Genomic DNA, 16,535 nt, shown 5'->3' with positions numbered 1-16,535 from the left:
CTGTAGAGTGGCCGTAAAAGCCGGTCAACTGGGTCTGCCAATGACTTCAAATTTAATCACCATCGAAAGACTTAGAAGTCGGCTAGGGTTGACGCGAATTAAGATTGAGGACTCGGCTCTGGTCAAAAACATGCTGTCGTTTCAGAATCGAGAGTCTCAACCGGTAGATTTGGCAGAGTTCGCAAGCAATTTAAACGTTACCGTTGAGGATGGTTCACTGGTCAACCTTTTTAAAATGCATCTAGAGAATGAACAGTTGTCGACCATAGATTTTAAAAAGTACTTGTTGGCTGAATATATCTTGCAGAAAGCCACCTCCAAAGATGATTTAATTATATTGGCTTTTAAGTTGTACGGTGAATATTTTGATAAACAAATGTTCGAGTACGTGTTGAACCTTGTCTACAATCTTCCAAAATCTGAAGCATCTGTCATTTACAACGAAATAACTGACAAGCCGAATGAAATAAAATTGTGTAATTATTATTTATTTTTATTAATTTTTGACAAGTCATACGTGCTATGTTGACATTCTTCCGTCAAATAAAAAATTAAAAAAAAAATTAAATTATAGCGGATTATTTAAATTACGGGAAAAAGTATCCTGAAAAAATGGAGTCTTTGCAAAATCACAGTAAGAATTCGGCACCCAGAACCATAACAGATTTTTCTAGTTGTGGGCAATCGTTTCATGGCGCTATGGACGACGACAAGAAGTATCAATGACATACGGAACATTCTACAAGTACAATAGTACCTGTTGCAGACTGATATAAAAATTTATTTTTAAGGTTTTATATACACTATTTGTTATACATGTATAATATATAATATTTTGTTACTTAATGTGTATTTAAGGATTATTTACATTTAAGAACTTCCGTGCACTACTATAATATAATACTGGTTATAGTTCTCTAATGAAACCTACAGACGTTTTGATTGTACAAAATATAAATATCATCAATGTTGCTTATATATGTATAGTCTAAAATGTTGGTCCTTATATTATGACATTATCTTATTGAGTATACCAATATTTAGTGCTGTTACCTATGTCCTATATTATAAAATGTTTTGTGTGCCTATATATAATATATTTAATTAATATATTACATACTATTATGATACTAATACAAAGTTTGCTACGGTGTCTTTATCGTGGATTAGTTATTTATTTTTAAACCATATTGAGAAAATATCGCCAAGTTTGCACCAATTGATATTATATACCTATCTATTATGTATTATATTATTTTATAACAGCCAAAATATCTGGATTCGCCTGAGATTTAATTTCTGTTCTTATCCTTTGTGACAAACAATAATAATATTATTTATACATATTACAACAATAGTTATTTACCAAATATTTGTTAACATGTGTTTATTTTAAAAATATAACTTGTTCATTCAAAATAAAAATTATATCATTTCATTTTACTTTCTAATAAAAAGGTGGGTAAATGAGTGCTGTTCTGTTATACATTAGGTATCAAATCTGCATTGGATGGGTTAAATTTGAATTCAATGATGTATCTTTGTATATAAAAATATATTTTAAGCGATGGATGACACCATGATGGTCTGTCATAAGTTTAACATATCAAACACAAATCTAACACAATTTTTATTTTTTTGTTTAATAAAATTAAAAATAAGTAATAATAATTAGTTATGACTTTATGAGTTTGAAATATGAGGATAATTTATTTTAAATTTGTTAATAAATTTCGATAGAAATTTAATAAGCTTCTTCAGACTTATTTTCTTAAACCAGAAAATTTTCGGTATCCAAGTGGCTTAGCATGAAGGCAATAAAGACACCTCTGCCCATACCTTTTGTTAAGTAAATATTTCTGTTTTTTTTTTTTTTTTGCTGTGTTTTGGTTAGTTTTTTGAGTACTTACAAAAAAGATTTGGAAATTTCTAGGTACCTAACTAGTAACTAAAATGTGCTAGACAACCCTCAATATAATTAAAGATTGAATTGACTTCTACTCCAAAGGTTCTGCCAAGGGTGGTCAAATAGGGGGAGATAAATCCTTTTCTCCATTACATTTTTATCAATAGTTTAATGGGTGGTGATAAATTCTCCTGATTTTTTAATTTAGTAAACTCTCCTGAATACAAAATGTTTAGTTGAAAAATATAATAAATAAATTTCCTGAATTGTTTTAAAATTTTTATGTCCATATTATTATAAAAATGAAATTTAAATATAGATTCAATTTAATTAAATTATTTTGTTTTATTAAGATATATATCGACTATAACTATACTTACATCTTAAAAATTTGATTTATAGTATTATTTTATTAATATTTATTATAATTTATATACTTAAATTTTTTAAAACTCATATGTTCACATTATTATAAACATTAAAATTCAGATTAAGACTCAAAAAAGCTTATAGGTACATATCCTTCAGATAATACAGGTAGGTACTGAAATAGATTTGGAAGACAAAAATCGCCGTATTAAATAATTATATAGTATTAATATTTTTACAAAAAAATAAAATATTGCAAATAAAAATAGTTTTTTTTTTTTTTTTTTTTATAATTTGATAAAATGTGAATTTGATGACATAACCTAAATTAGGTAAAATTTTTGATAAAATTTATTTTTTATTTTTTGATAATAAAAATAAGAATTATCTCTATAGCCTTAGAAGTAACTAATAAATTATGTAGATACTTATTAAATATGTGTTAGATAAAACAAAATATTTGTTTAAGTAAAGTAAATAATCAATTAACAATTTAAGTGTAAAACATTTGTATCATAAAGATATAAAGTATAAACTATAACTTTTTTAGATTATTTTTCATTTATTTTATAGTTAAATTAAAAAAAAAAAAAAATATGTTGAAAATTCATTGTTTTATAGTTAATAATTCACCCAGTAAAGTATTATATTAACTGGCAAAAAAAAAAATTGATTTACTTCTACCCAAGTATCTACATAAGTACTCCTTGTTACCTATAAGGCTATAAATTAACTTATACGTACCTACTTTATGTTTAATTAATAAATTGATTTATAATTCTTAAAGTTTATTTTCAATGTTCAGAGTACATGTTTAAAAATCAAATTCATGTTGCTAGATTTAAAAATAACACATCATAAAACAAAGACATTCATTAGTCATTAGTCATTATTTATTACTGTTCAAATCTGAAAAATATTTGAAATCGTATATAGCAGTGCTATCTATCTACAGTCTTTACACAGCATTGCAATCGTAGGAAATTTTGCATGGTTTTTACAAACAGCTAAAGTGACGGCGACAGATAGCGTTACTATTACTATCTGCCAGAATTTAAATTTATTTAAAATTTTTTTTAAAAACAACTGAATCTAATTCTGATGTAATTGCGGAATTCAATCAAGTGATTTGGAGGAATTTAAGTCCAAGTCCTATCTTTTCAAACACTTAATTATTTAAATGGATAGAATATAACTAAACAATTTGAATGTTTATGTTGGTAAATATAAATAATTATTAGGTTTTCGATACTGCAGTTAAGCCGCTGTGGCGCGAAACCCTTTCTTAATTATATTAAAACGACAAAATGGCAGTCATCTACTCGTCATCATTGCCATCGCCAGTTCTTTCGGTCTCTATTTTCTGGATTTTCCGATCAACTACGTGTCAGCACTCTGCAAGTGCGTTTTGTAGATGCTGTATTTATTTATAGTTTTTTTTAGATACAGTGCGTGATTCATAAGTGTATATTACTTGATACGGTGATCGAATTACTTGTATCTCTTAATGGTGGAAATATCCAGGTACGTGTAAATGAAAGCAGTTCCAATGAAAATTCAATATTTCTCATGGTTAAGGGAAACACAATTTTAACGGTTGTACCTATACTACTTTCGTTCTAATAAAAGGTGGATTTTGCAGATAGCAAATTAAACAGGATTCCTACTTGCGTCCCATTTTGCCTATTTTTGGGACTCGACTTGGCATATTATATTCTTCCTATCTGCTATAATAGTCGTGACCGAGTTGCTACAATAATATTGTTCATATTATAATAGTGTACTTATGTGTAAATTTTCTATTATCATGTGTATATAATTTTCAGCATTTGCGCACTTAATACAAACAATTATATAATATATTACATCGTGCAATTGAATATGCACTATGGCAATGTCCGGTTGTCGACAAACAATTTCCAAGCCCTATTTATAACATTGAATGCTTTGAAAAAACTAACAGCTGATATCTAATTTGATAGATATTCCTATTATTTATTATGATTGATTAGTTCACAGTGCTACTTATTAATTTTTCAGTACCTACATATTAAATAGTGTTCGATTACCATAATACCTAACCTTCACCGTTGGTGAAGTGTGATATCAACACATATTTACTATCCACAAATGTGAATTGTCTTACCTTTATAATGTAGAATTACTACTTTGTCATTTTTTATGCTATGTATTTCTGATTGCTTTGAGGAATTATTCGAATAAATCTTCAGTTGGTTTTGTAACGAGTACCACCACTCTTTCTTGAAGTTGGGATGGTAATATGTTAGTCGCTCCTTGTGTTTTAATGTTATATTTATTTTTGACGTGTCTTCAAAGAGTTTCTATAGTGTGTGTGTCTCAGTATTGGTTATTGGATCAATGAAATTTTCTGAATGATTAACCGTTTTATGGATAAACCAATGTTCATTTAAGTAGAGTACGCACGTCATTTATCGGAATATATAGTAGTACCGTACCTTGTTCAAATTCATTTAATATAATTGGTAGTAAGGTATTTCGATTACGCTTATTAGCTTTAAAATAAATCATTTCTCTAAAATGCCATCATGTTTACAATATAGACCAAAAATTCATGGTTCTTGAATTTATTGTTCGTAATTTTGATTATTTATTAATTCGTCTTCATCTGAACTCTCTTCATTTTCATCAGACTTTTCCTCAGGTTTGCGATCTCCAAGAAGTTATCTTCCACAGTTATATTTATTTTTACCTTAGAACAAGGATTCATCTATTACTAGGCCAGAACTTCCAATTTTCTTACAGTTTTGAAATTTAGCTACTGCTATTTGTACGTTTTGACATAATTTATACGATGTTTCCGAATTGTGGACTAAGTGATAAAAGTTATTTAAGTTGCGGATGAAATCTAAAAAGATAATATACGAATTGCGGACAAACGAACAATTATTATTTTTGATATAACGATCGTGGACACTGGGAAATTACTGTTTGATATTGACAATATTGAGACAGTTGTTAAAAATATGTTTGATCAGTTTAACCACAATTTATTCATGCTTGCTTAATATTTGTCGTCTTTCTGATCGTCTATTTTCTATATAAAAATGTATAATGAAAAACTTAATTTTCTTCTATTTCATGCAAACCTTAATGGAATATTTTATCGCAGTTACCCTTTATTTACCAATTGATCGACGCCTTAAGATAAGTACAGATACGAAAATGAATTGCACCAACTGCTGTATAAAATTTAAAATTAACAAAAAAAACTGTCAAAAAGGAGCATTTATCAGCAAACGAATATTGCAATATTCAAGTGGTGAAATCAGTATTATATCATTTATAGAGATTGTTTCAAAAAAAAAAAAAAAAATTTGCTTGAATTCTGAAAAAGTGTTGAAGGGCAACTCACGTGATTTTTACTAAAAAAAATTCTAAACGCAATTAGAATTATGACAAAGAAACTCGTGTCCGTAATTGTTATGTTATAATATTGACCTGAATAATTATTTGTTAGCAACTAGTATGTGTCCAAATTATATCAGTCGACTATAGTTGATTTTGATTTTTTCGTAAGCACCTTAGCTTGTATTACTTTTATTTGAAATACCTAATTCCAAACAAGTTCTACGATATCGCACAAATTTAAACCATTGTTATACTTCTCATTTTTATCCATATACGTAAAAAAATTATTGATTTTGCGTATGGAGTAAAATGTTTGGCACCCTTTATTTTGTTCATAAATTATACATTTTTTTTCAAAATATTACCTTCTGAATCACATTTTTGACTATTTTTCAGAATTTTTTCCAACTCATCTCCACAAACTGTTTGGTTTTTAATTTTTGTACATATTTGGTCGATTGATAATAAACCACGTATGTTTAAAAATGTTCGCACATCTCTTCATTTTGATTTATGTGTCAATGTAAATAACTCATAGTTGACAAACTCATAAAAATAATTAATAAATAATAACAAATAAATCACAGTAAAACCACTTATAATCGACATGACTCACAAATACACACTAAACAAGTATAATATAAAGGTATACCTATTAACCTACCTAACCTATTAAGGTATAAATATAATATAATTTGAAGTTTAGATGAAAGCTTAATCTTATAAGCAAAATGATTAAGTATATATAATATATAGCATACGGATATACGGTAGATATAATATTAAATTATCATAAAATTAAGGTAGATAGTTTATTGGACAAGTATCGAAATTGCAATTTATAAAGGTGTGTGTACTGTGTGTGGTCAAAAGCGGAAATAAAAGGTTGTCGTTTCCATTTGGGAGAATCATGGTATGCATAAATATTTATTATAGTAAACGGTTCAGTTTTAAAAGTAAAAGTTGTTGGTGGTGAAAAAAATACAAAAAGTTGGATTGGCCAATAACTATAAAAATAAATCAGAAATAGGTTTATTTCTTAAAATTTGTTGTGAACTATCTTTTTACCTCCAGAAATAATAAGAAATGTGTTTTTTCACGAAGTCATTATTTAAATCATTCCGGCTGAATATTTAGAATCTACTGACTATGTATTTAACAATAATATACCTAAAAATGCTCAACTTATTCCAAATATGTGGGAACAATATTCGTTTAATGTACAACGAACAGCGAACACATGTGAAGCATTTCATTTTACATTCAATTCATTTTTCTACTCAAGCTATCCAAATATATATAAATTTATAAATATTTAAAATCATTTCAGTTTAATATTTGTGTGTAATTGTGTTATTGAATTACATAAATACATGTAAAGGCTATAAAACAAACTATTGACTAAATAAAGTAATGAAAAAATGCAGAGAAAAAAATAAGTTTCGCTTGTATTTATGTAAAATACAATCACTAAAACTTAAGTCGACATTGTTTTAATTAAGTAATTATTAATTTTCTATGTATCATTAAATGTTTTACTTATGTGTTTAAATATTGATTATTATTTAGTAATTAATATATTCTATTTTATAATAATCTGTAATATTTAATTGATGCTATTAAAAACTGGGACGCAAATAGGCTATAATTCTCATTGAACCTTTTTTTAGGGAACGCAACTCACCAACTGATAATAATTTCGGACGCAAGTAGTATGTACCGATTTCTACATTTAAAATCACTCAAAATGTCCATTCAAAGGCATCACATAATTTTTCGACGCTTACGTATACTACATAAAATTTATATAATATATTATACATATATAATATCGTTTTTATAAGAGTTTGTCTTTTTCATTGGGATGTTGGATAAAAAGACCATAGAAAAAAAGCTACAGAAAAAATACAAATTAAATATTTTTCCAGTATTTTTAATTACATACATGTTATTCCTCATAATATACTTAGCTTGAGATTATTTTTATTGGAGTTAATAATTTCCATCGTGAAAATGTTTTTTAAAACTCTCTAATTTTGACATTATACACAAATATTCTAATTACAATTATAAGTATAAATATTATATACTACACTTCTAAATATTAATATTGGTGAGTAGATATGAATGTGTGTGAATGGTTCTAAGAAAATTTCTCAACACGTGTCATAAAATTAACATTATATTTTGTAAAGTAGCAAAATTATCTTGAAATTAATTAAATTTATGTATTGCATTTAGATTGTATGTACTCGTACTATTTATATAGTATATTCAAAATGATTTTTTTCTTATTAAAAATATTGCTCATTAATTTAATATTATATTGATTTTAAATGAATAAATAAGTTGGTTTTCTCGTAGCTTTTTTCCCCTAAATTTCTTTTATTCATACTTTTTAAATTAAAATTAAAAAAAAATAATCAATTTTGTTTAAAAACACTACTAGATGCATTGGGGCAATTTGCTTAAGGCTTCCCACACAAATTATATTATAAATACGCGAGAAAACATTCGTTAGAACACTTGGAACTTAAAGTGTACTAATATTAAGAATTCTAAACTTCTGATCGATGACCACTGACATCGGTTTAAATTGCGCGGTTCAACACTATATTCTTAACCTCCGATTACGAGATGAACCTAGCCGGGGTAAGCTTAGTTTGATGTCACCTCTAACTTAATAATGTACGCCAAAATAAAATACACTTTTTCACGTGCCTGGAAAAATCCGTTTATTAAGACCTACGAATTGTTGAAGTTAGATATTGCGAGTTTGATAAGTGCATTTTTACGTTGTGCGTGTGTTATATACAAATGCGGTTAGAGAATCAGTGGTTAGACTGGTCAGTGCTGATATCGTAAGTACCAACAAATACTTTTCACGAATCATGATATTATTTTATCTTCATAATGGTGCATTATGCCAACGGCTATATAAAATATATTATACAATTAAGCCACCGCCTTCTCAACCTAAATACTTATTGCCGGTTAGATCTTGTCGACAATGAAAAAATAAAATATAGTTCTTTCGACCATCACCGCTATAAGATTTTAACATATTAGTAAATAATAATACAATTTATTATAAAAGATTATTATCACCACAACGATGTATAAATTTTGTATAAATTATTGATTTTAAAATAAGTAGTATATTATATATTTTGACATTATGTATTTTCATTATATGTATATCAATTCTAAAACTTTTAATTTCACTAATGGAAGTAAATTACGTGAATACAATATTTATTTATTTAAAACCACGAATATAAAAATTTTGTGTATCTACACATGCTATACACATGCAACTATTTACGAATACATGTTTATTCATTTATTCACTTATTTATATTGTATTCACGTTTCTACGTTTTTAGAGTTAACGTGTTGTTTATGATAATTGTATTTACCTTAGCGAAAAAATAATATTAAGTTATTGTAAATTTCATGTTAGCCAAAGAAAAATATGAAATGAATAATTGTTAGAAGTCGATGATTTAGTAATATAAATAACAATTTAAATAAATCCAAATATGACTTATAAAAGCCATAAAAATACTTTTTCAAATTAATTTTTATGTATTTTATTTATTAATTTAATGTTTGCATTAAATAATATAATACGAAAAGGTTCGTAAAGTTAGTCACCCACATTAAAAAGTGTTTAATTTAAGTTTTTCAATAATTAGTAGTTCATTTGTAAGTATTATTATGAATAAATTGAAAAATTGTACGGTTTTTCGTTTTCATTTATCCATAAAAGTTTAAATTGTGGCCAACTTTTCAAAATTTTCTTTTTGTAATTTTTAAGGATTTGAGTATACCAAAATGTTGTACACAATTATCGTAAATATTTTTATGCGCAGTTTCAAAAATTCAGAGCTTGTATCTCTTTTATTATTATGTATACATACTTAGCAAACAATAAATAATACATATAAGTATAATTAATAATTCTAGTTCGATAGTAAAGAGATAGATAAGTGGGTACCACTTTGCTGTATATTATATGTGGAGTTACTATAATATATTTGTTAAATTTAAATTCAATAATATATCGTTGTATACGAAAAAAAATTCTGAGTGGAAACCGTATATAACTTATATTTTGATATAGCTAAAGTAATTTATTTTAGTTTTAATATTGTAATACGTAGATATAATTTGTTCCGAAAACATTGTATTTATTTATTATCTGCAGGATTTAATTATTTTAATAATTATTATGTTTATAGTGTTTATACCATATTATAACTTATATAATTAAAAATTTAAAAATATATTTCGGTAAACACTGTTAAACTGTTAAACAGCAAAAATAGATTTATAATACTTATAAATAAATAATATTTTAAAATAAATCAAAAATATTATTGCGTATTTATAGTAAAGTTCATAATAATATAAATTTAAAAAAAGTTTAAGTTACCACGAATTATTAGAAAATAGTTGACATATCGTTATTTATCATTTAAAAAAGTAATTTTGTCCAAATCAAAACTTAAAATGTCTTTAAAAAATTATTTTCTTAATGTATTTTTTATATTTTACGGTTTCAGTATTAACTACTTATGAAGAATCTTGTATTAAATTTTCAAAACTTAGATACAAAAAGAAAAGTTATCATGAATTTTTAACTACAAATAATTTGCTATTTTTACGATTTCGATAAATCTTGCTATAATTCTAACTTTAAAAGCATATTAAAAAAATTTTGCGAATGTATTTTTAATATTTTTATATAATTATAAAAATAACTTTTGTGGATCTTGTATTTAATATTCAAAATTTTTGGCTAAAAAAAATAATTTTTTATCGGTATTTATAGAAGAAAAACTAAAACAATTGAAAATTTCTCATACCTTTATAAATAAATCAAAAGAGTTAAGATATTTTGAAAATGTTATCGTTTCTTGGAAGTGGTAATATAAACATTTGTTGAAAATTGCATGAAGCAATTGTTGCTTTTGTTTTTTTTTTTTTTTTTTGAAATACAATAAAACATAAGAAATAGTTAGAGGAGAAATCATTTTTTTATGAGTGAATATTGAATGTTGTAAATATCAATCTTGAAATACTAATAAAAAAATCATTTGGGTTTTCAGAAGAATTTTTTTTTATGTATAGGTTAAAAATAGTATTAAATTTTTAAATCTTAGGTATAAAAATAATAACTTTTATGAATTTCTAAATACAAAATTATTTACTAATATTCGCGATTTTTATGAACTTTGTCGTATTCTATCGTTAAAGGCTTATATAAAAATACTGTGACTATAGTTATTCAATATTTTTTAATTGAGAAATTAACAACTTATGAGGAACTTTGTATTCAATTTTTAAGAATTTCTGTCGAGTAAATAATTTTTAATTAATATTTATAAAAAAAAAAAGTTAAAAAAATTAAAAATGTCTTATGTTTATAAATAGTTCAAAAACAGTCAAACTATTTTGAAAATTTATCGTAAATTGAAATTGATAATAATATAAACATTTGGTAAAATTTTCAAATATCTATTATTATTTGTTTTCGAGTTACATAAAAAAAAAAAAAAAAAAATTGATTTTGGTAAAAATCTTCTTTTTTTTTTTATAATTCCTTGTTTGTCATTTTCGATTATAAAATTTACTTTTAGAAATTTTTTACTTTTAACACCTTAAAGTATAGTACCTATTAGATTTAATTTGATATCCAAAACAATCCCCATTTTTGAAAATCGAAGGATTTTATTAATAAATTATCGTGAACTCATCCTCAAAAAAAGCCACGTTATTTTAACATTAATATATTCATCGTTCCGCTCAGAATTTAAAATTTAATAAAAATTAAAAACTCAAGTAAAATTCAATACGTTGATTTCTAATTAAAACCACCACCTAAAATCGACATCTCTGAAATAAATAATTTTCAATTATAACTCATAAATATTTCTCAAATTGAATTAGTTTCAGAATAGAACAATATAATAGTCAAAATATAAAATCTCAAGTTTATGAAAGAAGATTTTAAATTTATGATATTGATTAGCTAAGATCGAGCTTAATTTATTCTGGAAATGTAAGAGACGCGCTGCCTCATTTTTCTTATTAATATAAACCACTGGATTTTAAGTTCCAGACTACAGCTCTAGCAAAAATTTGTACATTAACTTGTACTACTCCAATTTATTTTTATTGTAGGGATAGATATGTTATTTTTATATTATAAATTTATTTTTGTTTCCAACTAAATTCGTTAAACACCATAAATTACAAATAATAATTTCTTTTTAGATGTAATAAAGGAAAAAGTGATTTGGAAATTATAAATTTTTGCTTACAAATATTTCAAAATTGTGTAAAATATTTTGGCATGGTCAAAGTTTGAAAAGTTCTATGAAGAACGATTAATTTATTTTTAGGAGTAATTTAGTGAAGAGTCGATCATAAATCATTAATAATTAATATTTATATAAACTTATCAATAATTTACTAATCATTATTTCTAAATTAATAGTATACTTTTATTTTTATAAACAATTTTAATATATTATATATATATATATATATTATATTATGATGATTAAAAAATATAAATATTTTATTACATGAATAAAGAGATAGTTACCAACTTGGTTTCAAAAATAAAAATGATTTGATTTTGAAATTTATTTTAAATTTTAAATTTTTATATTTGATTTAAACACTGATTCAAATATTAGTTGAAATAAAAAATCTTGATTTTTTTTTCGATTAGGAGGTAGTAAATATTGTTCAAAGATAACCTGGAATTTAATAACATGTCGTAAAATGCAAAATAAGTTTAGATAAGATTTAAGAAAAATTAATTATTTTGATTCGTATTATTTAAAAAAAAAAAGTGAAAACTTATTTTCGAGTCATCAAACTCATCTAGATTATTTTCGTTAATTTTATGTTAATAGTTACTTCGACGTTTATAATTTAGTTATAAAGGTTTCTATAAATAAATAAAGTAACTATTTTTATGAATAGATCAATGTCAAAATATGAAAAAAAAAAGTGATGAGCTTTAAATAAAAAGTTACCTTTTTGTACTTGTGGTAAAATTGTCTGTGAACGTCGCCTAACGTACCGTCGCGCCATCACTAAGAATTTGAACCGGTAACTCGCCGGGAAAACACGTCTGGCGAATGGTCAGTTAGTGTTGTGACGACGAAGTGAACGTTCGCGAAGTGATCATGCGCAACGGTTACGTGTTCTGGTGTTTTTGTTGTATTTTTATAGTTTACATCCTACAATTTAAGGGTTTAACATTTATTTGTTAATTTAATTATTGTAATTATAGTTTACTTGCTGTCATTTTATTTATATGAAATAATACTAACGGAAGTTAAATTTATAATATTTTTTATATATTTACTAGTGTTAAAAAATATGTTTAAATTTGTCTTAAAGCGCCACTGGATTTTAAAATAAAACAAATTTTATTTTTTTTTAAATTTAATAAAAGGTAATTATAATTTTTTAAAAGTATTTAACAGTTAAAAGAAGCTGAATACAATTTTATATATTATTCTATATTATTTCATAGTTTTATACCCAATTAACCATTTTAGTATCTACTTGAAATATTGTATTTAATATATGAATAGGTATGCGATATTTCATAGAATATTATATCATATTGTTATTTCTTTTAAGTTCTTTTAAATTCAAGTATCTTTATATATTTTTAAACTATGTATAAATATGATAATTAGAAGGACAATTATAAATAATTATACATTAAGAGGTACCTATTTAACTAACAAATTTAATCTTTAAGTTATTAACTTAACTTATATTTGTATTGTAAATAAATAAATAAATACATGGTAAAATTTGATGATGAAAAAATATTCACATTTGTTTATTTTATTTTTTATTAATTAATAGTTTATTATAAACAGCAATTCTATGAAATATTTTTTGATACAGATTTAATTTTTGTTTATGAATAAAAAAAAATTATAATATTTTGTATACTCCATTATGTATTTTATTTTAAAATACATTTTTGTTAAATATTATTAATACAAAAGAAAATATTATCAGGATAAATATCTTATTTTTTCTTGATGCAATTATAAACATCTTTTGTAGGTTTGTGACTTCAGTGCTTTGTAAATGTACAGTGTTTTTTTGTATGGCATGCTTAAATCTTAACAAAATCATCTGGCATTGAATTGCTCCACTTATGTTTACTGTAGTTTATCAGGATTCAGGGCTTGTCTCAGTTCTGTCAAATCTAAATTCTTGTAAGCACATCTTATGTTGCTAGTGAGTAGGTGACTTTTTCTGCTTAAACGTCTAGGTATACAATAGTGTCAAAATCATTACATTTAAACGGTCTACCATATTTACATAATAATAGCTAATATTATACACTATAACAATTAAACAGAATTCATTGCCCACTCAGTTTTTGGGGTTCTACTATTAATTCTTATAAATTTGTTTACCCATGTGTGTTATTCAAATGTAGATACAAAAGAATATTGTTCGCGTGGGGAAAATAATAAAAATAATATCTAATCACGTATGTTCAAGTCGGATTGTTTCCCTGGTGGAGTTAATGTTATGGGCGTAGTGAGTCACGGACGGATTTGAGAAAAATGCAGGCGTTTCTCGTGTCTATGGTGACTGGATTAGCCTGCAGCTGCACAGGTTCAGTGCACGATGGCCGAAATTACAGCGATTAAGTCCTCAATTAATATGTTTTCAGAACATTACCGGTTTATATAATATAAATTTTAATTGGATATTTTGTTAAAATGCACTTACAAATTACGCGAAAAAGTTATTTATTAACTATTAAACCAGTTTATTCTATTTTTGGTATTTATTCAAGGAATACATTTTTAAGACTTTATTTGAAAGATGTAATAAAAGAAATTCATTATAAATTTTTCTTAATAAGAAGCCGCAATTCTAGATACTTCCATTTTGTAATGTTTGAGAGATAGTTTATTAATATTTTATTTTATATTTCATAGAATTAAATGTAGTAAAATACCGCTTTTGCGAAATTGAAGGAGCAGCATTTTAATTCGTTTTCATGAAAGATTTGTAATAATAAATGTTAGATAAAATGCATTTTTTTGTTGAAAAATAAAATAGTAAATTATAGTCAGACCATGACAATTTTATTATCTCCATAAGTCGATACAAAGACCAATAATATGCTAAAATGATATCAGACAAAACTTGGTTCAGAATGGGTTACATTATTGAATTTTTAAAATTAAATTAATTAAAAAAAGATGATAAAATTTCAATATGTATGTTTAATATGGTATCTATTTATAATTTGCAAAATTAAAGTATATATAATATAGTAATAATTCATTTTGTATTGTATAACTTTTTATAAATTTCTATTCATTATTAACGTTTGTTAATACACCTATTTATTCTTTTTGATCTAAAATATCGGCAGCTAGTATATTGATATACCTGATGTTTATATATGGTTAAAAATGTATTAATTGCTGACTGCTTACAATTCATATTTAATTAATTGCATATTTGTATGATGATTTTATAAGCACTTAAAATAAAATATGTTTTTCAGTTATACGGGATTCATATTTTCAACAACGAATGTAATTTTCTAAATTAAAAAAAAATTATACTTCCCAGCTTACTTAATTTAAAAAATTATTTTATTTTTTACTTACTCTTAAATGAAAAAAAATTCGACGATGATTATCTTTATTATCTTTATCTTTATTCTTTATTTTTTATTTTATTAAGCTTTAAAATTGTCTGACTTATTTTTGGTTTATTGAAATAAATTCGTGTAATTCTTTTATTTTCTTTAGTCATTTATAGACACGTCACTAATAAAACTAAAATCAATCTTTTAATATTAGGTACTTATTTAAACTATTGCTATCAATTATTGTAGACTCCTAAAATAGAAAGCCTATTTTTAAATTTTTTCTAGAAATCATGCTAAATCTACGTTCTAAAAATCTTCACAGTACATAATATTAATTATTATTCAATAAAATAATTTAGTTAAAATGTTTATAGTATAATCTAAAAAGAAATATGATAGTATTATGGAATATAGTAATAGTGAAATTTAAGAATAATAGTAGGTACAATAGGTACATATATGTAAAAAAAATGTATTAGTTATAAATATCATTTATAAAAATTAAATATAGATCCCTAAAATAAATCACTTGTGTGCAATAGAAATTAAGTAAAATATTTGTCATTATAAATTGCTGTAAATATTGTATATTTTAATTTATAGTACCTATGTATTCATTATTTCTAACATATTAATTATCTTTGAATATTTTTGACAATTTATAATGTCTCATGTTTGATATTATTTGTTATGAAGATTTTTCTGAATTTAAAATGTACACTCTCGGTTTATTTTCAGAGGCTATTTTTATCGTTTATAAATGTTATATTTAACCATTATATTCTATAATAGTTAAGTTTTACTTATTTTATTCCACCGAACCATCATATAATTTTTTTTTAGATTAAACTATAGAAATTGAGATTACATTATTGTACCTATTTGATAATAATTGTTAAAACGTAAAACTGTCAGTGTTTTTCATACTTTTTATCTTGAAGATTAATTTTTATTATAATTTAATAAATTTTGTGATGTATTTCATAATGTATATTATTATAAATTTTTAACTGATTAAAAATAAAACACATGCTTTGATCAATAAATAATAATATTCATGGGTTAAAATATTTAAGTATGCTCGTAATTGTTACAACCATATATTATAGTATAATACTATAATATATGACTAATTATATTAAAAAAGTAAGAAAAAAAAATATAAATGAATAATAGTTACTGTGAAAACCATTTATG

General features: G+C 24.3%; 1 protein-coding gene across 4 annotated transcripts in view; it reads left to right on the top strand.

Annotated features, from left to right (window-relative positions):
- Positions 1-1,342, top strand: part of LOC112602546 (lysophosphatidylcholine acyltransferase) — a 29,418-nt gene extending 28,076 nt beyond the window's left edge. For 2 of the 4 annotated variants that reach the window (XM_025350673.1, XM_025350672.1), the window contains exons 11-12: positions 350-476; positions 575-1,341. In XM_025350673.1, the coding sequence (XP_025206458.1) occupies positions 350-476; positions 575-726 (279 nt within the window). In that variant the 3' untranslated portion in view covers positions 727-1,341. Of the gene's footprint in view, positions 1-32; positions 477-574 lie in introns of all 4 variants that reach the window. The other 2 variants (XM_025350674.1, XM_025350675.1) reach the window with 2 other exon arrangements.
- The last annotated feature ends 15,193 nt before the right edge of the window (positions 1,343-16,535 follow it).

The sequence above is a fragment of the Melanaphis sacchari genome, unplaced genomic scaffold (assembly GCF_002803265.2).
Source record: "Melanaphis sacchari strain LSU unplaced genomic scaffold, SCAv2.0 Contig8_pilon_pilon, whole genome shotgun sequence".
Classification (NCBI taxonomy): Eukaryota; Metazoa; Arthropoda; class Insecta; order Hemiptera; family Aphididae; genus Melanaphis; species Melanaphis sacchari.
This window is presented reverse-complemented; position numbering and strand designations above follow the sequence as displayed.